A 25657-nucleotide genomic window follows, 5' to 3' on the forward strand; every position below is an offset into this window, starting at 1 on the left:
CCCCTCTCCTTCCCCTCTGCCTTCTGGGTGGGCTTGCACCCAGTAGGAGCTCAGAACTAGGTGTAGCAGGAGCTGACCTTGGATTATTCAACCTGTCAGCCACCCACTGGGAAGCTGCCTCCTGACCCCTTCCCTTCCTTCCATGCCTGACCCTTTAAACCATGGAGCAAGCTCTTTTGCAGGGTGCTCAGAGTGGGGGTCAGCCCCAGGCAGTATTCCTCTGTGTTCAGAGGGCCCCTGATGCCAGGAGCCATGTGGTGGTGTAGGCTCCCTGTGCTTAGAAGGGTGCACTCTGGACCCTGGGCAATGGGCACTGAGTGAGAAGAACCCTGGCATTAAGGAGGGAGCTCACCCAGCCACCCTTCCCTGTGCACTTTATTTATTTATTTATTTATTTATTTATTTACTTATTTATTTCTTTTTAATGTCTTTATTGATTTCAGAGAGAGGAAAAGAGAGGGGGAGAGAGAGATAGAAACATCAATGATGAGAGAGTTGTCATTGATCGGCTGCCTCCTGCACACCCCCTACTGGGGACCGAGCCCGCAACCCTTGCATGTGCCCTGACCAGGAATGGAACCGCCATCTCCTGGATCCTAGGTCGATGCTCAACCGTTGAGCCACGCCAGTGAGGCTCCTGTGCACTCTATTTAAAACCAACCAAGTTCTGATAAAATATGTATCCCTGAAGCTGTGATTCCACATCCAACCTTAACAGTAATACAATGGACCCTTGAACAATGCAGGGGGTTAGGGGCTCCAAGCTCCCGCACAGTCAGAAATCCTTGTAGTACTTTTGACTCCCCAGAACTTAACTACAGTTGTCCCTCAGTATCCACAGGGATTGGTTCCAGGACCCTCGCAGATACCAAAATTTGTAGATACTGAAGACCCTTACATAAAATAACAGAACAATACATATAGTAACAATACATACATAGAACAATGCAGATAGTTTGCCTTCCACATCCACAGATTCCCAACTGGGGACCCAAAATACAGTTTCCCACAGTGGGTTGAATCCAGGGATACCGTTGGCTGAGTATATATTTATTAGAAAAAATCCATGTGAAGTGGGCTGGAACTCATGTTGTTGGAGGGTTAACTGTAATTGACTGGAGCACCATGTTGCCTGAGCTAGGCCTGGGCGGGTGGTTAAAGGGAGAGAAAGGGGGGGTTGTAAAGGGATGATCCTCTGGAATTTGAGCCTGATGTGTGTGAGGCCAGGCAGCTGTTGGTGTGCCTGGGGGGAGAGGGAGTGCTGGGGATGATCCACTTCCCTCCTCCCTCTGTCTTGCCCATGGCTTGTCTCTCACATGCATCCCCTGAGATTTCTCTCTGACCCTTCTCAGGGCTGGTGGGTCTCCCTGTTAGTCTGGGTCTCCCCTCACAGCCCACAAGGGCCCCTTCTCTCTCCATCCCTCCCAAAGGAAGGTACAGATAGTTTCCCCAGAAAAGGGCCAGGCCTGACTTGTGAGACTGGAACAGCTCCATCCCTTCTCGGTCCCTCCTATCTGCTGAGCCAGATGTTTGGGGCCTCTGCCTAACAGCTGATGGCAAGGTCTGTCTCAGGGCCTAGGCCTATGGGTGTGTCCCCCACTGTGTGTGTGTGTGTGTGGGAGGGAGGGAGGGAGGGAGGGAGGGAGGGAGGGAGGGAGGGAGGGAGGGAGGGAGGGAGGGAGGGAGAGAGGGAAGGAGGTGTGGTTAAGCCAATGGCTTTGGAGTCAAACCAACTGGGCCTGGCCTCCTACTGGCTGTGTGACCTTGAGTAAGTTCCCTGGTGTCTTTAAAGTCCCAGAGTCTTCATCTGTAACGTCCAGCCTCCAAGAGAGGTGGTGCTGGCAGAATGAGATGTTGTACTGGAGGCCCTCAGCACAGTTCCAGGCACAAAGGGAAGTTTGGTAAATAGCAGCCATTGCCCCAGTTAGGAGAAAATCCTAATCAGCATGGGGTCTCTTGAGGGAATCCTCCATAAGCTCTATCCTGAGGTCTGATGCTCCCAGAAGGCGTGGGTAGAGGCCCAAAGGCCTGGCTGATGGGGAAGGGAAGGAGCAAGGCCTCTGGGCCCCCAAACCCCTGACCCTCACTTTCCTTCCTTTGTGTGCTGTCCCAATCAGGGGACCTTGAGCTGCCCACACCCAATCCCAGCAGGAAAGCTGAGCTCTGAGGAGACCTCCACCCTTCCCATGTGCCTCTGCTCCCTGAGAGGGAGGCCAGCCAGATCCAGCAGTCTCAGCTCAATAACGCAGCTGTCTGCCAGAGAGCAGGGTGGGACGGCAGGGAGTCCCCAAGTCCAGGCTCCCCTCTCTACCACTCCTTGTTTCTTTTTGAACAGACCCTGGTGCAGCCAATCAGGACCCGGAGCCTCAGCTCTGCCTCAGCACCGGTTAATTTCAATTCCTGCCTGGCCATGGGTATAGAAGAGGCCTGGGGTGGGGTGGGGTGGGGTGGGGAGTAGGGAGTGGTTTCTGCAGGGCCCAGGCCCCTATCTCAGGGTCCAGTGCTGTCAGCTGGGAGACTCGGGAGGGGACAGCATCAACCCATCTTGCCTTGGAGAAAAAAATACTGGGTCTGATATACTTTGGATAACTGAGGAAATGGGGTTTCCTAAGGCTCAACTTTGAGACGATGAGGGAGTTAGTTCATTTATTCATTCAAGTAGGTCCACAACACTTATTTTGCACCTACTAGTGTGTCAGGCAGGCAGTGTGCTAGGTGCTTGGGGATACAGAAGCCTGAACCCCAGGCTGAGGGGCCTGGGAGTCTCCAAGTCTGGGGGAGAGTAAACACTGGAGTTCTGGGACTGTGCAGAGAGAGGGAGCAGCTCACAACCCGTGGGAGCCTCCCGTGCACCAAGTCACACATCATTTTGGCCAGTAAACCCCAGAGTGAGCAGGGATTCTGTCCCATGACTTAGCTAAAAGGTAAATAGGCACTCAAAGCACTGTAGCAGGTGTGTCCATGATGGATAGAGCTGGCAGCTTGGTGGATCCGGCCGTCCCCTCTCCGTCTTCAATGGGAAGGCCTAGAGGGCAAGTGCTGAGAAGGACCACTAGTACCTGTGATACACAGGCACCCTCACTCTTCTGCCTCATCTGCACAGCACACCCCCAAACCTTGCATCACCTCGCCATGAGCGTGTCCTCTCACACCCGGGAAGACATTGCTTGGATCGAACGTGGCACTTTTGGAAATAAGTGTACTTCACTCAAAGGAAATAAGATTCCCAGGATGATGGCAGCTTTTGTGTCCTGGGGTAGCAAGAAAACTTTCAAAGATGTCAGGGGCAGGGCTCCTGGCTTTCTGTTGGCAGGACAGTCTGAGCATCAGGAAGAGAAGGTACTCAGGCAAACATGAGATAAGACGGGTGTGAAAAGCAGCAGGGACACACAGCAGGAAGTCCAGAGGGTCACAGGTGCTTCTGACCATGGATAGGCCTCTGCATGAGAGGTGGCTATTCTTGTGCCCAAGGGGACAGAAAATGAAGGCAAAAAGTAGCAAGGACACCAGAGATACCTCTCCATGGTGGCTTTAATTTCTCTCTCCTCATTGCAAAGAAGCCTCAGTTTGCCTGATAACCAGACATGATACATACACAAAACATACTTGTGTATGTTTTGCCCATTGTTCCAAGTGTTCAGAAAAACCAACCATGTTTTCATTACAGTGTGTAACTGCAATAGAGTCTTCATGGCCCAGGCGACGGAGTTCAACAGTTATCAGCTGTGTGACCTTGGGCAAGGTACTTCACCTCTCTGGGCTTCAGTCTCCTTGGATGCAAAATGGGAACCAGGTGGTAATAACAGCAGAAGGCTTCCTCTTGGGGTGGTTGCGAGAATTAGTGAAGTAATGCACGTGAGACACATCAAACAGTGCTCGGTGCAGAGTAAACACACCATTGAGCGTTACCTATTTCTATGGTCATTGTTTTGGTAATTCACATTTAAAGTGTTCTGATAAATTTAGTTTGTCAATTTCCTAAGTGTTATCTTTTACTTGGGTGAATATTAGAGAGATGTCGATTGTTTGACGTAATATCAATTATTCAATAGATTCAGAAGGTTAATAAACGGAACATGAAACCAAGTTCAGGTAGGAGCAGAGGATTTCTTATCATCAGTAAAGACCCCTGGACTTTGAAAAATTTAATATAATAACCTCTCCTCCCCCGACTCCCGTGAACTTGTCTGTAGTGACACCACCCGTCCTCCAGGGGGCCCAGGCTGTTCTGTGCGACTCCCTACCTCTCTTGGGCACTTGCTCCCATCAAAACACCAGGCCCCGCTTCAGGTCTTAATCCTTCAGTCTTCCCAAGACTCTCCCCTCGTCTACTTGCTGCTTCCCCACAGCTCTGATGAGCACAAGCTGACCCCATTAAAATAACCAGTCTTCTAGGATCCAGGCGATTGGGGTTCGATTCCCAGTCAGGGCACATGCCCGGGTTGCGGGCTCCCAGCCAATCAATGACTCTCTCATCACTGACGTTTCTATCTCTCTCTCCCTCTCCTTTCCTCTCTCTGAAATCAATAAAGATATATTTAAAAAAAATAAATAAATAACCAGTCTTCCCTGAACCTTATGGCGATCGCACTGCTCTCCTTCAGAGCTCAACTCCTCAGTGAACAGCACTCTCTCATTCTCACCTCTCATTCTCTCCTCCGCTCCAGACAACCCAGCTTTCCCCCTATCTCCCCTTTCCACTAATAACCTGTTAGTTGCCAAATCTATCGGACTCTCCCCAGATCCTCAGCTGGATTTCTCTGTTGCACTTGACACATGCAGCCTCTCCCTTCTTGGAAATGTCTGCTCGGAGTTCCCCTCCTATCTCTCATGGTTTCTTCTCTATCTTCTTGGCAGGCTCATCTTCCTCCTATCACCTCCCCCCATGCTGGTGCTTCCCCGAGTTTGTGTCTTCTGAGCTATCTTCTCCCTCCACTCTGCAGACTCTTGGAACCTGGCCCTCTTCCGAGGCGCTGGATCTCAGCCAGCGAGGCCCTAGCCCACCCGCTGCTCAAGCCATAAACCTGGGAGTGGTTGAAAAACTTCCACCTTATCTGACCAACCATCCAGGAGCCGTCCATTCCCTCTCCGTAACTGACTACCTTTCTAAAGCCCAAATCAGGGCCCGTCACTCCTCGCTATTATTCAAATGCTAATGCTTCAATCCCATAGCTCCGTCTAATTCTGAGTTTCATTCTTTCTCTTCATTCCCTCCACGTATATACTAACCTAGCAGTATGTAAGTACATACACGTAGTTCTTGTATGATTTGCACAGGACATGGCACATAGTAGGTGCTCAATAAATGTTTGTTGAATGTGAATGCTAAAAGGTAAAAGTAAGAAGATGAGGCCAAAGCAAAGTGGATAACAAAGAAAAAAGAGTTATGTAGAGAAAGAGCTCCAGAAATAAGTATCAGAGAGTCCTTGAGAGTGTTTAAGACTAAGCCGCCCATGTGAAGGTGAAACTGCACACATCTGAGAGAGTCAGAGGTGTGCTATAAACTAAAGAATTCCCAGAGCTTACAGAAGGCTAGTATATAGTCAACTTTTGACCACCCAGAGAGGAGAATCTTTGTTAAAAATACCCAGGGCACTTAGCAGAGAACCCAGAAAGTAACATGTTAGTAGTAGGCCTATTTCAGCCTTAAAGGCAAATTTAGACCTTCCCTGACACCTAAAAAAAATAAGCCTCAAGTGAATTTGGTTTATTATGAATAAGTTGACTAATTGCCTGTTAGAACGAAGTCCATCATTTTGGAAAATAACAAAATCCAGTACCTTGATCCTTACAGCAAGTCAGTTTGGGAGGAAAAGTTTGCAACCCACACAACCCCAAAATATTTTATTTTGTTATATTAATAAAAGACTTGTATCTAGAATATATAAAGAACTCCTGCAACTCAATGATGAAAAAGACAAACAACTCAATAAAAAAAATTGCCAAAAGATTTGAACACACACGTCACAAAAGAAAATATACAAATAACTAATAAGCTCATGAAAAAGCTCAACATTATTAGTCATCAGAGAAGTGCAAGTCCACAGCGAGATATCATCACATACCCATTAAATGGCTAAATGCAAAAAGATTGACACTAAGTGTTGGAAAGGAGATGGGGCACTGAAAATCTGACACATTTGTACACTGTACAAATGGTACAAGCACTTTGGAAAACAGTTTGGCAGTTTCTTAAAAAGTTAATCATATACTTATCCTATGATTCATTCATTCACTCTTAGACATTTATCCAAGGGAAATAAAATATATGTCCACAAAAACATTGAATGAGAATGTTCATGGATATTTTCTTTTCTTTTTTTATATTGATTTTTAGAGAGAGGGGGAGGGGAGGAGAGAGAAACATAGATGTGAGAGCACAACATAAATGGGCTGCCTCCTGCACACCCCCTACTGGGGATCAAGCCTGAGACCTGGGCATGTGCCCTGACTGGGAATAGAACCCTCAGCCTTTCAGTGCACAGGACGACGCCCAACCAACTGAGCCACACTGGCCAGGGTGGAAATTTTCTTTATAATAGCCCCAAATGTCTATCAACAGGAGAGTGAGGACAAATGGTGATATTCTTCTCATCAATAAAAATAAACAAATTACTTATACATGTTACCACATCAATGAATATCAAAAATATTATGCTGAATGAAAAAAAAACAGAGCCAAAGAGTATTGTATGATTCCATTTATATATAGTTTTTGAATAGAAAAATGAATCTATGGTTCTAGAAATCAGATCAGTGGGTGCTTCTGTGGTGGCGGGAATTGCTTGGGAAGAGGCATAGGAGAACTTCCTGGGGGGGGGGGATGTCTTACTTCATGTGTGGGATACATGAGTGCATATATCTATTAAATTATTGAATGGTATGCTTAAAATTTAAAAATTGCTGTATGTCAAATTATACCTCAAGAAAGAAGAACCACACGGAGGTACCACCACTTACCCACTGGATGGCTAAAATTAAAAAGAATAAAAATACTGAATGTTGTCAAGTATGTGAAGCAACTGGACCTCTCGTACTTTGATGGTGGGGATGTAAAATGGTACAACCACTTTGGAAGTTTGGAAGTGTCTCATAAAGTTAAATGCATTCTTCTCATATTCCACTTGTAGATATTAACAGCAATTCCACTTCTGAGTATTTACTCACAAGAAATGAAAATACTTGATTACACAAAAATTTATACAATAACATTTATAGCAGCTATAGCTATAATAGTAACAAGAATGAAAAAAAACATACCATAATGTCTATCAACAAGTGACTGGACAAATAAAATGTGGTACATCCATACAATGGAATATTACACAGCAACAATAAGTAATGAATTAACAATACTTATATAACACCAGGAATACATTTCCAAGATGTTATGCTGAGTGAAAGAAGACAGACACAAAATAACACAGCCTATATGATTCCATTGAGATGAAATTCTTAAACACACCAGAGAGTCATGGGTTCAATTCTTGCTCAAGGGCTTGTAACTGCATTGCAATCCTCGCCCCCAGTAGGGTTCATTCGGGAGGCAACCAGTCGATGTGTCTCTCTCACATCGATGTTTTTCTCTCTCTCTCTCTCTCCCATCTCTAAAGGATCAATAGAAAAAATATCCTTGGGTGAAGATTAACAACAACAAAAATTTAATTGCACAAAGACAAACAATGTAATTTTTAAAATGGTCGAAGGACTTGAATAGATATTTCTCCAAAGGAGATATACAAATGGCCAGCAAATACATGAAAAAATGCTCGACGCCATTAGTCATTGGGGAAATGCAAATCAAAACCAGTAGCACGCACTAGGACGGCTACTATAAAAATGGGAAATAAGGAGTGTCGGCGAGGCTGTGGAGAAGCTGGAACACGTGTACATTACTGATGGGGATGCAAAATGTTCAACCACCGGAGAAACAGTTTTTTCCTTAAAATGTTAAGCACAGAATGACCATATGACACGGCAACTCAAAAGAATTGAAAACATGACTTTAAACAGACACTTGTACACAAATGCTTATAGCAGTATGATGAAGGGCGATGAAAAAGTTTTGGAAATAGATAGTGGCGATGGTTGTATCACTTATTTACTTCTTGCCTTTCTGCTCCAAATCCACTCTTGCTGTCTCTCTTATTGGGTGGGGCTGGGACTCTTTACAGTTGTTTTCCGGACTCCGTCACTAACTGGCTTCCTGCTGGGGTCTGCTAATCCGGGGCACTAGAGGGAGATGAAAGGCAAAGGGAGAAGTGACTCCCTTCACATTCTGCTTGTTCTGTTCAGAGTCACTGTCACGGGGAGTTGGCTTCTTTCTGCATGCCAAGAATCAGCTTTGTAGACGGCTCCTCCGAGGAGTGAGCAGCAGTCCCTGCGGCTCTGCCTGCGTTTGAATCCCAACTCTGCAGGGTCCCGAGGGTGTAGTAACCCCACCTCTCCCTGTGTTTCCTCACCCTTACTGCTTCCTTTAGTTATTCGTTCCAGGTTGTTTCTGTGTTCTTTCTCTTTTTGCTCTTTTAGTTTTCCAAATCCTGTGCAACCAATCCCCTATATTAAATCCCTTCTATTCGAAGTGCATAATGTAGTTTCAAGGAAAATGAATCTCCCTAAAATAATACTGAAAGAAGCAAACCACAACTGAATCCATACAGTATGACTTCATTTCTACAAAGTTTAAACACTGGCAACATTAAACTATATTTTTATTGATGGTCATGCAGATGATAAAACTATAAAGAAGAGCACGGAAACAACACAAAATCCAGGGTAGTGGTTATTTCTTGGGAGATGGATGAAGATGAGATCTGGGAGAAGCATATGGGGGGTCCTGGATGTTGATAATGTTCTATTTCTTGATCTTTGAGGTGATGACACAAGTATTTGCCTTGTCAATATTCTTTAAACTGCACATTAGTGTTTTGTGTGCTCTTTTGTGCAGAAGTTATAGCTTGCGATTGAAAAACAAAATAACATCGTTACAGCCACTGACTATGAATCTGGAGGCAGGAGGATGCTAGGAAGGATTTCTAGAGATGAGGCAAGAGGGAAAAGGCAAAGGAGGGACAGAAAAGACCAAGTTTGAGGTCCCAGAAGCCAAGAATTGAGGCTGAGGCTGAGTGAACATGAGATCTGAGCCAGGAGTCAAAACCTTTTCCCCAGCCCCAAGTTAGACCAAGGTTGGGAACTTCTCTGTAGGTCTTTCATCTCTTCCTTCTCTGTTTGTACTAATGAAGGACCCCTGTCGCTGGTCTTATTTAGATGTGGGTGCACATCTGAATCAATGTGGAGATATTGACCATCTATTAGCAGAGTAGAATAAATCCCATAGTTAGGCAGAGTTGGTGAATAGATATGAGCTGAGCCCTGAAATGAACATTCCTGAGGCTAAATGGAGAAGTTGGGTGGAGACCCATTAATCCACACAGAAAGGCTTTTTGTGGAAGCTGGGGATTTCAGTGGGTGAAAGAATAGGTTGAGTTGAGGAATGAAGCAGGAGCGAGTAGGGATGTGAGAGGTAAAGGGCAGCAGGGAAGCCAGACAGTGCTTCCATTTCCCCCACCTTCCTGTAAAAGATGCAACCAGTGGAGAGGGTTGATTGCACCACGCTGCAATGTTGGCAGCCAAGAGGTTAACCGTTAGCCAGATGCCGCTAGGGTGATGCGAGGGGTAAGACTCCACGGGGAAGCAGTGCCTTGGCTGCATCCCCTCCCGTTGCCTTGACACTACTGCGGGCTCCTCTATTGCTGGGAACCCCCGCAGACCCCAGGTCCTTAGCTGTTAGTCTACTCCCCACTCAGTCCTGAGAGCTTCCAGGCTCTCGGCTCCTACGGCGGATTCTGGGTTCCCATCCCCCACCCCAGGAGACGTAGACTCCAGCGGTTGGCGCAGCCAAGTCAAGCCTGGGCTCAGGCAGATACGTAGTCTGACTGCTTCTTGGCCTCCTGAGCCCGCAGTGTAGGGCCCCTGCGCCCTCTGGACGCAGACCTGGCCTGGCCTCGCTAGGAATGCTGACACTGAAAGGGGCGGGGGTGAGGGTACAGTAGGTGAGGACCTCCATCCCCCAGGCAGCTGGGGGGAAATCTGAGCTATGACACCACTGATCACAGGTCAGACACAGGAGAGCAGAAATGTCAGAGCTCAGAGACGTGAAGCCAGGGGTCCCGGGCTCCGGGTGTGAGGATGGACAGGCCAGACGCCCCCTCGCACTCCTTCCCATTGCTGCCTGCTCCAGGGACCCCCCTCAGCCCTCCCTGAGGCCCTTGTCCTCTCCCCTCCCCCAAACCCTGCACCCTCAGCGGATTGGTCCCTGGCCTGCCTGGGGGCGGGGCCCGAGGGCCGTGACGTCACTGGACGGAGGGGCGGGCGGCTAGGGGAGGGGGTGACGGGCCCGGGCTCAGCACCTCGGAGAGCTCCCTCCCCGGCCTTGTTTTGCTCCGAAATCGCTGCCTGGGGAGGGAGCCAAGGGGCCGGACACCCGGCGCAGGGGCTGGGTGATGGCCGTAGAGGGGCCGAGGGGCCCCGATGGGCAGAGGGCCCAGCCGTGATCCGGCGGCGGGGCCGGGGCGCCGGGCGGGGTAAGGGGCAGCTGGCAGCGGCAGCAGTGGCTGCACATCTGGATGGAAGCGAGCTTTGTCCAGACCACCATGGCTCTGGGGCTGTCCTCCAAGAAAGCGTCTTCCCGCAACGTGGCCGTGGAGCGTAGGAACCTGATTACCGTGTGCAGGTGGGCTCTGCTGGCGGGTGGGGGTGGGGTGGTCGGGAGAGGCGTCGGGCCCAGCTTTGGGGACCTGGGTGAGCTTGCACAGCAGCCGCAGAGAAAAGGGAGGTGGCACGGGGCTAAGAGGAGCTCTGAGGCCCAGACCAGGCAGGGGGGATGGAGGTCTGGTTCCTACCCTTCTAGGCCAAGCCAGGCCTATGCTCAGCCTGAGGCCTGGAGGGTGAGGGGTGTTTAATTGGTACTGCAGCTTCCTGTGGGAACCAGGAAGTGACATTGTGCGTGAGGGGGAGGGGTGGTGATGGTTGGCTCCCTTGCTGGGGACAGGGAGGCAGTGGGCCCAGGAGAACTGATGAGGTAGGGGGATGGCCACCCTCCAAGCATACCCTCACTCTTACCCAACAGCCTGGCCTCTCTGGAGTGGGGCTTTTCTGGGAGCTTTTGCAGTGTTCAAATCCTGAAGCAGGGATGGTGCCTTCCTTCGCTGGGCAGCTGCGACCTGTGGCAGAGTCAACTGGGCATGTGGGCAAAGACCCTAGAATTCATCCAGTGTAGGGTGAGGGGCACTGCCCCTGCCATAGGGCCTGGCTGCAGAAACCTGGGTCTCCTTGGTTCAAGGGGAGGAGATTGGGAGAGCAGGCCCATCGATCCCTGAGGGTGGGGCTGTCGCAGTGTTGAGAAGATTCCCCAGCTTTCTTTGGGCCCACAAAGTGAACCTTCTCACTTCAGCCCTGCAGAGACTCACTCTCCCTGCCCTGCCCCGAAGCCAGGAATGGCCATTTGCTCAGCCTCTCTACCTCAGCCTCCACCTACATTCATCTCTCCCTCTAGGATCCCCATGCCAGCTGCCTTCTCCACCTGCAATCTCCCCCTCCCCCCATGCCATTTCTGAGGTCAGTGAGCTCCCAGCACATCTCAGCTGTTTCCCTTTGGCAGCTCCACCTGCCTGTATACAGGAATCAGTGCCCACCTGATGCCCTGTCTACTGTGTCCTATAGCTCCTTCCAGGTTCCTGGGCACACACCCAACCACACTGCCTGTCTCACACTACTGTATCCCTAGTGCCTAGCACACTGCTGTGCACACCAGACCTCTGTAAAAATGTCTAAAGTGTTATAGAAGGGATGAGTGCAAAGTGCAGGCCACTGCCTCCACCCTCACATCCCAACCTCTGCCTGTGTGGTGTAAAACAAAGATTTCTGCCCTTGAGGCAGGCCCTAGGTTCAAGCTCTTACTTCATCAGTTATTAGCTATGCAACCTTGGTGAAGTGTCCTACTCACTCCAGGCCTTGGATATCTCATCACCCCCACTATAGATGTAACAGCCATGCCAAGGAGTGGTAATGACATAATCCATGCAGGAGCCTAGCCCAGTGCCTGGTACACAATAGCCCTGTCCCTATCCTCTCTCTTGACCTCCTAGGTTCCTCTTCTTTCTCTTGACTCCAGGACAGCTGGGCCTCTTGAGTGTGTGGGGGAGGAGGAACTCCCCTTAGCCTAGGCTGCAGAGGCAGAAGTTCTGGTGGACTGAAAGTGGGCTTAGAGCTTCTGTGTGAGAGAGAGTTTGGGGGGAATCGGGGGCTTGACAAAGGCTAAGAAACCCCTCTGGCCTCTGCTGCCTCATCACTGTCACATGGTTCATCTCCAGCTCCCAGAACAAGTCCCTTTAGCAAGCTGAGGGCTCCCCTGGGCCCTGGCCTCCCTGTCTCCATGGTAACCTGCAGCAGCCACTGCACCTCCTAACAGGGAGCACACCATGGGGCTCCTTGGGGGGAACAATGACCAGCTCTGCAGCACCCCTGAGGACAGATGGCAAACAGCTACTATGCCAAAACCAGCCCCAGGCTCCCACTGTGGTCTGACCCAGATAAAAAATCATTGGGGTATGGGGGCTGCGTAATGAAGCCTAGATAAGGCCCTAAACACAGGATCCTTCTGGCAGGCCCAACCTTCCCATTAATGGCCCAGCTCCTCACTACCCCTGGCCTGTACACACTCACCTTCTCCCACTCCTGCCTGGGATCTGAACCAAAATTTAATGAGGCAGTTACTATTATTCCTGTTTGCACCTGAGACAATGGGCCTCTGAGAGATTAAAGACTTGTGCAGCTCTGGTGGGTTTGGTTCAGTGGTTAGAGCATCGGCCCTCAGACCAAAGGGTCATGGGTTCAATTCCCAGCCAAGGGCACATACCTAGGTTGCAGGCTCATTTCCAAGCCCAGGTCTGAGCATGTGCAGGAGGCCACCAATCGATGTGTCTCTCTCACATCGATGTTTCTTTCTCTCTCTCTCCTCTTCCTCCCTCACTTCCACTTTCTCCAAAAAATCAATAGAAAAATATCCTCACCCGAGGATTTAAAAAAAATTACTTGTGCAAAGTCACATGGGTATCACAGGAAATAGGACTTGAATCCACCAGGCTGCCTCCCCCTAGTGCAACCTCAACACTGACCTGGCTCTGATCTCAGGCCAGATCAGCTCTAAATCCAAAGGAAAGGGAAGGAGGCCTGTGGACTCAGCTGTGCGTTTGGCCTGAGAGCCAGGGAGGCCAGTGCCCCAGGGCCGGAGACTGCAGAGTGGAGAACAGAGAGCAGAGGGGGCAGGGGCTACTTAGGTCCTTGGGAATTTGACAGCCACCCGGAGACCACAAGATGTAGCAGAAAGAACAAGGGCTTTGGAATCAGACATACCTACTTGAATCCTCACAAGCTGTGTGATGTGACTCTGAGCAGGCCAACCACTTGGACCCTCAGTTACCTTATCTGTGAAATGGGGATGATGGTGATAAGAGGAACCACTTCCCAGGGCTGTTGTAGGGATGGATGAGATAATACATGCAAAGTATCGTGCTTGGCACATTACAGGGATTGAAAAGCTTAGGGAAAAAAGGGCAGTTCCAAGCAGCCCCAGTATCTGCTATGCCACCCACAATAGGGCAATAATGGGATGTTGGGAGCTGTTCCCTCAGCTCTGTCCCACCCCACTGCAGCAATGGCAGGTGGAGATTACACGGGTAGGGATTGCAGAGGCAGCTGACGGGTCAAGCAGGACTGGAGAGAGGGATGGGGGCTGCTGGGCTCAGTCCCTCAGCTCCACTGGCTTCCCTTGGCTCCCTTCCTCTCTGAGAAGCCAGGTGTCAGGGCCCCCAGGGCCCCTTCCACAAATCTGCTGCCAATGCTCCCTCCCACCTAGTGTGTCTGCCAGACCCACACCCTGTACCTCCCCCAGCCCAGCTCTGCACCTCCTGGTTCTGGGCAGCTGGTGTGTGGGTGGCCAAGCTGGGAAGGAACAGGGGGAAGGGGGGCCTCAGTGTGCTGAGAGTTCACCTGCCACCATGCATGCCCATACCCCGTATGTATGGTGCTAACTCACAGGCCCTGGCACAGGTAAACCCCCCTGCCCCCCCGGAAGGGACTGAAGGTTGTTCCAGCAAAAGCAGAAGACTGTTCAGGGTTACAAACTGGCTTCTGACTCCTAGCCGACTCCCAACCCACATACACAGAGAACGTAACTCTGAAGGGTGGGCAAGGAGGAGGAGCTCTGGAACAGCCTCCAGCTCTAGGTGCCTGGACTTGCTATCTATTGTTTCATCCCCTCTCATACCTTGTTCCCAAAGCTTCCTTTCTGTGTCACCTTTCCTGTCACCCACTTTGTCAATCAGTGTCCCACCTGCCACCCTATGTCACAGCACCTCTATGGTCACTATATTCTCACCTGTCTCCCACCCTCTTTCCCGCTGCCACCCCACTACATCCATGCTCTTCATGACCTCTTCTCTGCCCTTTGTCCCTCTCTTTGCCTGATGCCCTTCCCCCACCACCATCACGCTGTCTTCTCACCCAGTACCCCACCGCCCCTTCTCCCTACCCCCCACACAGGTTCTCTGTGAAAACACTGCTGGAGAAGTACACAGCAGAGCCCATCGATGACTCATCCGAGGAGTTTGTGAATTTTGCAGCCATCTTAGAGCAGATCCTCAGCCACCGTTTCAAAGGTGGGCCCAGGTTCCTGTCCCTTATTGCCCAGCCCTCCTAACCCCCAGCCCTCCCAACCCCCAGCCTTTAGTTCCCGGCCACTCTACTCTGTGGCTTTCTGAACCCCATCACTGACCCTGGTCCCAATTCTGGGCCATGCACAGTTCATGCCGAGCTGGGAAGAGGGGAAGGGGTCTCCTGAGCATGCAGTTATATGCTGACATGCCCTTTGTGTATATGCATGTGTGGGCACGTTTGCGGTAGGCACTATGTATGTGCATGGCTGCTTATACTTATGCATGCATGTGATCCATTACATGGGCCCTCTCTAAACTCCCTCATCTTGCTGAGCCCCCTCCCTGCCCTGGCTCAGCCTGTGCCCCAGCAGGTCCGGTGAGCTGGTTCAGCTCAGACGGGCAGCGGGGCTTCTGGGACTATATCCGGCTGGCCTGCAACAAAGTGCCCAACAACTGTGTGAGCAGCATCGAGAACATGGAGAACATCAGCACAGCTCGAGCCAAGGTGAGTGGCCTGCAGTGGGCTGAGCCAGGGCAGCTGCTACCTGCTCCTTGGTCTTCGCCCCTGCCACGGGTACTGGGGAGAAGAGCCACAGGAGGTCCAGACCCAATGGTGTGCACATGGGTCCCTTCAGGGCTGCAAGTAAAGATGAGCATGCTTTCCAGGGCCGGGCATGGATCCGGGTAGCACTGATGGAGAAGCGCATGTCGGAATATATCACTACAGCTCTGCGGGACACCCGGACCACCAGGTTAGACCCTCTCAGCTCAGACCACAGGTCCCAGTGTACATGTTCATTGCCTAAACACACTTGATCCTTTTTAAAAAACATATATTTTTATTGATTTCAGAGAGAGAGGAAGGGAGAGGGAGAGAAACATCAACGATGAGAGAGAGTCATTGATTGGCTGCTTCCTGCACACACACACCCCCCCATCGAGCCCACAACCCAGCTGTGTGACCTGACAGGGAATCAAACTGTGATCTCCTGAATTATAGGTGGATACTCAACTGCCCTGCCGCACTTGATCCTTAAGTTCCTGCAGCAACCTTTTCTAGCAGGACTACAACTCCCAGCATGCACCAGTTTCCTTCTTTCCCAGACTGTCTACAGATCAGCCCTCCCTGCAGGCATCTATATTACCTCTTCCATGTCAAATTCATTATTCCCCGTCACTTCCCAGGTAGACTCATACACAGCTCTACCTTTAGACACACGTCTGGACAAGTCTTGACTATGTATTATTTTACTTGTTGGCCTTGTTCCATGATCTACAGCACAGTCCTACCTGCTCCCCAAACAATGGGAGCAGTGTGTACTTGCTACCCATGGACTGCAGAGTTCCAGTGTGCAGAGCTTCATTCCCTGCACTGTGTCCCAGGGCAGGGCCACAGGCAAGATGTGCCAGTGGGGAATGGTGTGCTTCCTGATTTTAAGGATCTGAGTGACTCAGTGCTTGGTGGGAAAGGGGTAGTTCAGAAGATTGAGGAGAGTCTATTTTCCTGGGACACACATTCTAATAGGTGGGAGACACAGGTACTCTTCCCAGTGGACCCCAGTCTGAGGGAGACACAAGACCCACACCTGAGGGAAGAACAGGAAGCAGATATCTCCTTCCTCCAAGAAAGATTTGTAGTAAGCCAACAGAGAGGTCGAGGGGTACTGGCTCCCTGGGAGGATGCTGTACCATCAGTCCTCCTGCCACTCCCCACAGACGTTTCTATGACTCAGGAGCCATCATGCTGAGGGAGGAAGCCACGGTCCTCACTGGGATGCTGATAGGCCTGAGCGCCATAGACTTCAGGTGGGGTCTGGGTGTCGGTGGCAGTGGCCCTGGTGGTGGTGGGGTGTCCCCCCGCGAATGTTCACATCCCATCCCCTCATTGCCGCCTCCACCCTTGTGGGTTCTCTGCCCTCAGCTTCTGCCTAAAGGGTGAAGTGCTGGACGGCAAGACCCCCGTGGTCATCGATTACACGCCCTACCTAAAGTTCACGCAGAGGTGAGAAGCCGGACTGCTGCGGTGGGCGCCGGAAGGGGCGGGGGTGGCGGCGGGGGACTGGTGGGCAGGCACCGCGGCCCTCAGTCCAAGGGGGCGGCGGGGGACCCGCGGGCGGCGAGCGGGCGGGTGCCCACGGTTCCCCCCCGCAGCTACGACTACCTGACTGACGAGGAGGAGCGGCACAGCGCCGAGAGCAGCACCAGCGAGGACAACTCGCCCGAGCACCCGTACCTGCCGCTCGTCACCGACGAGGACAGCTGGTACAGCAAGTGGCACAAGATGGAACAGAAGTTCCGCATCGTCTACGCGCAGAAGGTGCGCGCAGAGCGGCGCGGGTGACAGGCAGCCGGGAGGGGCGGGGCGGGGCTGCGGGGACCCTCCTCCCGCCGCCCGGGCTGAGCCGGCGCTCCGCAGGGCTACCTGGAGGAGCTGGTGCGTCTGCGCGAGTCGCAGCTGAAGGACCTGGAGGCGGAGAACCGGCGGCTACAGCTGCAACTGGAGGAAGCGGCGGCGCAGAACCAGCGCGAGAAGCGGGAGCTGGAAGGCGTGATCCTGGAGCTGCAGGAGCAGCTGTGAGCGCCACTGCTGCCCTGAACCCGGCCACCCCGGCCACATCACCCCAGGGAACCCCCACTGCCTCTAACTAACCTCACCTTTCCTGGTACCCATATCCAACTCAACCAACTGCCAGCATCAAACCACTGACCCCATCACCTCTACCCCGAGACCCCCTAGTGACATAACATCCTCAACTAAGATCCTGGGACCCTCCAAAAACCCGCTCCTGACTTCATCCTCAATTACCCAACGTCAGCTAGACTGGCCATCCAACATTATTCCAGGAACCCCAATATGACTCACAAGGACCTCTGTCACTCAACTTTCAACATGATTGAATTATCCCCTCTGATCTGCAACATACGCCCACTGACATCACCCATGGTGACCCCTGACCTCACTCCTACCAACCCTGACCTTTCCCCACTAGGAAAACCTTTCCATCACCCTATGACCTCTCAACATGCTTCCAAATCAAGCCCCCTGCCCCCATTACATATCAAGATTCCTACACTATTTTCCCCTGACTCAGTCACCCAGACTCCCACAACACCCTTTTACTCCCTCTAGCCCTCAACGTGAGTGCACTAATCCCTGTCACCTCTCTGACCCCCAGTACCCTCCACTGATTCCTAGAATCTACCCCACTTATCCTCAGCGTTGTCCCCATTTCTGGTACCCAGGTTTCAATCCTAACCCCTTCCCTCACCCCTTGCTGAGATCCCCTTCCCTGCTTCTGTTCCCTCTCCCAGCCAGCCTGATCCCCCCCTCCCCATCCCAGGACAGGTCTGATCCCTGGTGACCACGCTCCCCTGGCCCAGGGTTCCAAGGAGCTCACCACACCCCTGGTCAACCAATGGCCATCACTGGGAACCCTCAATGGGGCAGAGGGTGTCAGCAATCCCAAGCTCTACCGGAGGTAAGCACTGCCAGGCTCAGCTTGGGCCTGAGTGCTGGTTCCTCTGAGGGAAAAGGGGCATGGGGGGGCGGGCGGTAAGCCTCTGCCTGGACACCAGCTCTCTACTCTGTCACAGACACAGTTTCATGAGCACGGAGCCACTATCAGCTGAAGCCAGTCTGAGTTCAGACTCCCAGCGCCTGGGAGAAGGCAAGCAAGACGAGGAGCCCTGGGGCCCCATCGGTGAGCCCCCCAATGCAGCACCCCAGCATCCCTCCAGGAAGGGCTTGGGCCAGGCCTTGGGGCTTGTAGTCAGGCCCTGGCCAATTCCCTCATTCAGTCAGCCCTTCCAGGTCAGCACAGCAATTAAGAGCGCGGTTTGGGGTGTCAGGTGCAAACCCCAGCTGCGTCTCTTCTGGTTGTGGAGCTTGGTCAATTATTCACATTGCTGAGCCCTTCTCATCTGTACAGTGGGGATGTTGATTAAAGCGATCACCAGTGTTGGCATGTTTTAAGGGCTTAATGGCTTTTTGGTATCGTGACATCCTCAAGGGGTTCAAATTCTCAGGGAGTTCTCTGCCTAATTTGGTCTTTATCTCACGTACTGTGAACTGCTTGCCTGACCCTTGTTTCCCCCTTTTCTTTGGCTGCCAGGAAGCTCAGAGCCAAATTAGTGGCTCCCTTCAAGAGAATGTCCAGGACTTCAACGCATGCATTTTGTGTTGCCCTCCCGTGGCTTCACCTTGGTTTCCCACCCTAGTTTTCCCGGTGCCTGGATGTCATGTCTTTTCTAAAAACCACTGTACTGGATGACCCTAGATCTTCTTTGAGAAAAGGCAGGCTATGGACATGTGACCCTGCCACACTGTTTGTGATTGTCCATGTGTCTGTCTCCCCACCAGACTGTGAGCTCCTTGAGGGCAGGGACTGTGTCTCATCCGTTCTCGGTATCCCCAGTGCTTGGAACAAAACAAGTGCTCACTGTGTGTTTAATAAACGGACAGAGAGGATGAAACTCAGGGGGAGACAGAGACATAAACTGACGATTACAATAGTGCTCCCTGCACTGTGCATGGCATGGGCAGGTGCTTATCAATGTTAATTGAAAGGCAAATACTGTAGAAATTAGTCTCCTGGGAGGGGGGCACTGACGGGCTGCCCCTTCACAGCCTGAGCCCACAACCCCCACACATGCAGACTGGCTGGCCTGGCCTCACCCACCCTCTCTCCCCAGGGAAGGACCCCACGCCCTCCATGCTGGGCCTCTGCGGCTCCTTGGCTTCCATCCCCAGCTGCAAGTCCCTGGCGAGCTTCAAATCCAACGAGTGCCTGGTGAGCGACAGTCCTGAGGGCAGCCCAGCACTGAGTCCCAGCTGAACAGTGTGGGTTGTGCCAGCCCCACCTGCCAGGGCAGAGACACCTGCCACCTTTCCTCAGAGTCCCCCAATCCAGGCCATCTTTCCAGAGAATGCTGCACACCCAGCTAAGGGTCTCTTGGAAAAGAAACCTTTGCTTCTGGTTTTAGCTTCCTGCCCAAGGAAACCAGGGCTGCCAAAGGAAGCCTGCTGGGTAGGAAGGTAGGGTCTCCAAGGCCACAGGAAGTCCTTGGGGAAGTTTGTTCCATTCTTCTGGTGACTCTGATGCCTGGCTGGGTCCCTCCAGGGACTCTCCTTCACCATCTCCCCCACCCTCCTCAGGAGCTGGTGGCCCAGCCTCAGCACCTTCATCTCCCCCACCTCTCCTGTCTGTCCCTGTATTCATCCTCTGGAGTCACTTCTTCCTCAGCCCCCAGTGTAGGGGCTCTGAGGGGATCAGGCAAATAAAAACCAGAGGACTGAGGGAAGCTTTGTCTGTGGGGGCTGGGGCAGGACCCTGTCCTGAGGTTGGCAGAATGTGGCAGAGCTAGTGCTGGGCCCATTACCAACATGATGCCGGATCACACAGAATCAAGTGTGCGTGCAGCAGGAACAGACAGGTCAGAATAGGTCAAGAGTGGGTGACTTTTGTATCAGGTCCACCCAGAGCACGACCCAGACATATAAGTACCCCTTCAACCTGATACTTTTTAAGAACTTGCTCAACTCCAGGCAGAAAAGAGACAACATCCTGAGGGGCAGGAGGGAGGAGACAGGCCCTGGCAGGGCCATTGTCCATCATCCTGCACAATTCAGCTTTGGCCCAAAGGTGCAGACCCTTCCATTAGGCCAAAGCCTCGCAGTGAAGCAACCCTTCCTCCGCTGTCATCACCTAAGTGTGACCTTGAGGAGATGCCTCACCATCCTCCACCCTGGCCCTGAAACTCAGGATATTGCCCATTGACTGCCCCCCTACTCTGGGTCTTGACTAAATTGGGGGATCCTTTATATGGGCATCACCTGGGTGGCCAAACCCTACACCAATCAATATCCCTTCCAGGCCTCCTCTGTGCAAATCATTCACCAAGTTCTGCTTGCCCCAACCCCACTATCCCCTGCCCCTGTAGTCACAGGCAGTGGAGAGAAATTCATCATCTTTACACTCAATGAATTAACAGCAGTGGGTTCAGACTAGCCAGGCCCAGGGTTTTGTGGCCCTTGGAGGCAGGCTCAGCTACCACATACACACACAGGGAAATGGGTGAGAAGGCAGGGGGAGGAGAGAGTTAACAGATTTGGTCTTGAACTTGGGGGGCTGGGAGGAAAAGTAATGATCCTTGGGGCTTCAGATGAGGACGAGCAGGAAAAAAGCTGTCTGAGGGGGCGTGGGTGGGCTGGTACCCCTGGGCTCAGAGCTAAGAGGGAAGAAAAATGAGGCCCCTCCCCTGAGGACAAGGCACTTGGCTCAGTCTCCTCCTATCCCACCCCATCCATGGAAGAGGTGGGGCCCTCATCCCCTAGCTCCTCTCACTGGCCCAGAGGCTGTTCCTGGTTGAGCCTCTGAAAGAAGCTTTTGCCCAACTCGTAGGTGCTGATCATGATGGCACAGGAGGGGGCAGCCTTGATGATCCGTGGGAGGAAGCCTGCAGTAGGAGGGTAAGGGTGGGGTCAGAGGTTGGGTCCCAGAGGCCCCAAGCCCACCAGAGCCTGGACACAGATACTCACCTGCAAAGAGTCCCCTGGTGCCAGACTCGGCCCGAATCCTCCGCAGCAGCAGCCAGGTGGAGTCGGCGTGCAGGGGCGACACTGCAGACACGAAGCACAGCCCAATAAGAACCCATTTGGACCCCCACCTGCCCCTACCCCACACCAGCCAAACCTTTTACCTTTCACAGCCTCCACTGCTCCCAGCGCAACCTGGCGCTGAGTCTTCACCACATCGAAGGGTAGAGTCAGGATGGCAGCCACCTGGTGGGGTATGAGAGGATTCATCTCCATTCCCAGGACCCCATCCCTTGCATCCAGCTGGGGTCTACCAGCCTTATCACCAGGGAAGGTGAGCTTGTTTCTCAACAGGCAGCTAATGCACTGCCATGCAAAGACACCTCTGCCAGCCTCACCCCAGCCCAGTCAACTCACCGTCCCTGAGATGCCTCCAGCCACAAAGCTGATGCCCACTGACGTCTGGTCCTTTGGCCTGAGCCCACTCAGCCAGCTCTTCACCAGCTCATAGTTGAACCAATATAGAGCTTGGGGGCACAGGGTACACACATTAGAGATGGGTAGGGCAGAAGGTTGGGCCCCATACCACCCACCTTCCTCTGATCTATCTTATCTTGTGACAATCTGGCCAAATACCCTGTTTGCTCAGCCCATTTCACAGATGAGATAGGCTCAAAGAAGTTAAGTGACTTCAAGGTCAGTAGTATCAAAGTTGGGACTCGCTGTAGACCTCTTGTGCATCATCCACGGGCTCCCTTACCCCATATCCCCTGCACCCCTGGTGCCTACCTGAAAAGGGTACATCCCGAAGAGCAGTGGGGCCCCAGCCCAGCCACAGTGAGCGCCAACCGCCCTGAGCTACGGCAGCTCGGACACAGGCACCCAACTCCCGGTATGACACATGCTGAGCCTGCAGCTTTGTCCGTATCAGCTCTAGGGGGCTGATCACAGTCACAGTGCCCACTGTGGGGAACAATGGGGAGGGATCAGCTCACAGGTCCTAGTAGCAGCTTGCCCCAGGGTCTGGGAGCCCAAAACATCTCCCCACCCCTAAGTGGGCAGAGAATGGAGCTGGGAGATAGGACTGAGCTCAGGCAGAGGTGGGGTCAAAGGGAGATCAAGGGCCCAGGGCTGTGCTCACAGCGGGCCAGTGCACCAGCCACCATGGGCGCATAGAAGTCAGAGGTGAGGGCTCGGCCACACAGGAAGGCTTTGAGTTGGTCATAGGCCGTGAAGTAGATGGCAGTTGCTGGCACAGTCATCACCCTGGAGGTGTGAAGAGATGTTGGCTAGGATTCCCAAACCTCCCAGGCCTTCCCTGGCCCCACCCAGCCAGCCAACAGGGGAGCAAATCAGCAGAGCACAAGGGAAGGCAACATGCAGGACTAGAGTACTCACAGGGTGGCTGGGAGGCCACTCCACAGGGTCCTGGTGCCCTCGTGTCTCACAATCTTCACAAATGCATCCTGGCAAAGAGGACATCAGCCCAGGGCAGGAAGCATGAACACCAAAAAGGCCTGTGAAGTGGCTAACCCAGGCTGGGCCCCAACCCGATGCCCTCGCCTCTGCTCACAGCCCTGGGTCCCGCTGGGAGGCAGTAGGCCCTCGACTTCACACATGCAATTACCCCTTTGGTTCCAGGTGGACTCCTGTTCACCCTTCAAAACCTCATCAGGGAAGCCTTTCCCAAACTGAAATGGCTGCCCCCCCACATGCTTTGCAGTACCCGTTCTTTCCTGGGTCTGCTGCCCAAGCAATCTGAATCTCTCAGGAATTGACACACCCAGCTGAGGGCACAGGTGCTCCTCACCATAGTGCCAGTGAAGCGAGTGGGATCCTGAAACCAGGTGGCACAGCGGGCACTATTTGGGCACAGGTACAGGGGCTCCAGGACACCATTGCAGTACAGGAGGCACTTCCCTGTGGGTCGGAGAGAGGAAGGCACTGGGGAAGGGGAGGGGACATTAGAATGTCAAGGCCCTGGAACACTGCAAGGAGGTGGTGAGCCCCTGTTCCTGGAAGGCCAGCAGAGGCTGGGGGTCCCTAGGTGGGCATTCTTGTACAGGACAGAAAGCTGGCTGATAGAACCTGGAAGCATGTGCTAGTCCATGGCTGCGGGGCTCACAGGTGCCCTGGGGAGACTGGGACACTCCCTCCCAACCCTCCCGGGATCCCTGTGACTAGGGGCACTCACATTTGGCGTAGGAGAAGCTCCAGAGTCTGGAGGGAGGCATCAGCTCTAAAATACAAGGTAGCCCCTCCAGTTAGGAGAGCCCCCCACCTGCTCCAGGGATCCCATCTCTAGGAAATCCTTGTTTTGCCCGGGCACCACCCCCTATTGGCTCCAGGGTTGGATACTCACCGCTGGTCAATGAGGGGCGCTGAGACTGCAGGCGGACCTTCACCACGTCCAAGGGGGTCACTGAGGGAGAGGGCAGGTCTGAAGACTCCTTTCAAGACTCCACTCCTGACCCCTCCCCTCCAGGACCAAGACATTTTCAATCTCTGTTCTGCCCCAGTCCCCAGCTGCCCTCACCCCACCTCCCAAGATCTTACTGAAGAGGGAGGTGACTACAGCCCCAGCACCTGAGGCCACCATTTGTTGGAGGGGGCTAATGCCCCCAGGATCCTGATCAGCCATCCTGTAGCTCCAATTCTGAAAAACAAAGCTCAGTCAAAGGAGTGCCTGCTCACAACACAGGAATCAGTAGCTGGGGAAAACGCAGGCAGGGCACTTTCGGACTTTACTCTGACCTCTCACCCCATTCACTCACTGAGTACGAATTCAAGTGAGCCTCACAAGAACCTTTTAAAGCAGTTATTGTCATCACTTTGCCAGTGGGGAAACAGGCTCAGAAAAGTGAGGTGACTTGCCCAAGGTCACTCTGGGAGTAGTTAAGAAGGAAGCTGGGACAGTCGCTGTTAGCTTAATGTGCAATAGAGGCCACTGCCATTTCCTCCGCCTCAACACACAGGCACCTCCTAGTGCTTGGCCCCCGAGTTCCAAAGATCAAAGAGCCTTACCCGCCCCCCCCCCAAAGCTCCCTATTCCAGCCCCCAGCCCCGAGGCGGCACAGGCAAGCCCCAAGTCACCGAGGGTGGAGAGGTGGGACCGGGCAGTGAGAGAAATGTGTAAACAAATCTACTTGTGCCGAAGGGTCCCTCCGCTCTCTTCCAACTGCAGGCTGGGCGCCCGGCCATCCTCCGCACTCCATCCCCAGCAGGAGGGGCCAGGCCTGGGGCGAGGATGAGGACAATCTCTGCGCTCTCTCTCCCCAAAATTACAGGCGAGAGATTCAACCCAGAGGGCGAGAAGTAGGGATGGGGAAACAGGATCTGTCCTCGCCCCTCGGCGACACTCCCCGCCCCGGCCCCGAGCGAAGAGGGCTCCGGGTGAAGGCGACTTGGTGGACTCAATGGCCCGCAACTCCGCGCCCCCAGCCCAGCCCCCGTTCAGGCTCCCCGGGACCCCCAGAGACCCGACTGAGGCCTCTAACCCTAGCCGGACCCTTAGTCCCTGTCCCGCCCCGCCCACCTGGCTCTAGGATGGTACGTGAGCTGCGCGGCGCCCGGGGTCGGGCGGGCCCATAGCGGGTCCGCGACCGGTGCGGGGACCGCGCGCGTTCGCCTCGCTCCAAGGCCGACAAGGAAGGCCGGCGGCCCGCCCCGCCCCCGTACCACGCCATGAGGCCCCGCCCCCAAGGGCCGACGAGCCGCACGCCCGGAGTGACGCCAGCCCCGCCCACTCAAGGCCTCCTGTGGGACTAGCTGAACCCTTTTCCCCACAAGTCCCTCATACCCCACTAGGCCTGCGAGCCAAGGCTACGGGTCTCCTTGTCGCACGTGACCTGTCGGCAACACCGCATTCTCACAACCTTCACCCCCTAGTCCCCCCGGCCGAGCACTGCACCGGGAATCCCAGCTTAGTCTGCGCGGTGGCGGGGGTGGGGGGTGGGGGGGGGTTGCATCAATATCAAAGCCACGGACAATCGGAGAGTGATGGCAAACACCCATCAGGCTGGGTTTTTACAATTTCAGGTGGACTGCATCAGACAGGAATTAGCATCGTTCCCATTTTACAGATAATCGACTGAGGCTCGGCTCCAAAACCACTTGACAGACTGTAGGATGCCGTGCGCTTGTACGCAGTGGGATTAGACAAGCTGGGCAAAGAAAAGGTTGGTCCGGAAGCCCAGGAACCCCTGGCTTAACCTGGGCTCTGTCCCACATCCGCGTGACCTTGGGCATTTCAACCCTCTCTGGCCTCGGGGGTCCTCCTTCGCACAAGAGAGGATGAATAGGGAGAAGAGGACCAACATTTTTGTATTGGTTACTCTCACACCGTTATTTCTTCAAAGTCTCGAAACTTTTATAAGTAGATTATTATTCACTCCATTTCACAGATGAT

The 25657-nt window shown here is 53.0% G+C and overlaps 2 protein-coding genes across 13 annotated transcripts; one reads left to right on the forward strand and one right to left on the reverse strand.

Moving 5' to 3' along the window:
- The first annotated feature begins 10377 nt into the window (after positions 1-10377).
- Positions 10378-20013, forward strand: RUNDC3A (RUN domain containing 3A). 7 transcript variants are annotated; one of them, XM_081115968.1, is made up of 11 exons: positions 10378-10732; positions 14602-14717; positions 15071-15219; positions 15381-15466; positions 16431-16520; positions 16636-16716; positions 16866-17031; positions 17131-17288; positions 18056-18193; positions 18309-18415; positions 18827-20013. In XM_081115968.1, exons 1-11 carry the CDS (start codon positions 10626-10628, stop codon positions 18844-18846), a joined length of 1218 nt encoding a protein of 405 aa, XP_080972094.1. In that variant the 5' UTR covers positions 10378-10625; the 3' UTR covers positions 18847-20013. The 7 variants fall into 7 exon arrangements, with proteins under 7 accessions (XP_080972094.1, XP_080972095.1, XP_080972092.1 ...); XM_081115969.1 differs by having other exon boundaries at positions 15086-15219; XM_081115966.1 differs by having other exon boundaries at positions 19407-20012.
- Positions 20014-20664: 651 nt separating this feature from the next.
- On the reverse strand, positions 20665-24925 carry SLC25A39 (solute carrier family 25 member 39). 6 transcript variants are annotated; one of them, XM_081115974.1, is made up of 12 exons: positions 24785-24925; positions 23806-23905; positions 23612-23671; positions 23444-23488; positions 23060-23193; positions 22648-22715; positions 22391-22515; positions 22039-22212; positions 21667-21776; positions 21414-21495; positions 21253-21333; positions 20665-21170 (listed from the first exon to the last, which is right to left on the reverse strand). In XM_081115974.1, exons 2-12 carry the CDS (start codon positions 23888-23890, stop codon positions 21055-21057), a joined length of 1080 nt encoding a protein of 359 aa, XP_080972100.1. In that variant the 5' UTR covers positions 23891-23905; positions 24785-24925; the 3' UTR covers positions 20665-21054. The 6 variants fall into 6 exon arrangements, with proteins under 6 accessions (XP_080972100.1, XP_080972101.1, XP_080972099.1 ...); XM_081115975.1 differs by having other exon boundaries at positions 23060-23169; positions 24785-24923; XM_081115973.1 differs by having other exon boundaries at positions 23060-23169; positions 24396-24894.
- Between the last annotated feature and the right edge of the window lie 732 nt (positions 24926-25657).

This window comes from Miniopterus schreibersii (assembly GCF_964146895.1).
Source record: "Miniopterus schreibersii genome assembly, chromosome: 16".
Taxonomy (NCBI): domain Eukaryota; kingdom Metazoa; phylum Chordata; class Mammalia; order Chiroptera; family Miniopteridae; genus Miniopterus; species Miniopterus schreibersii.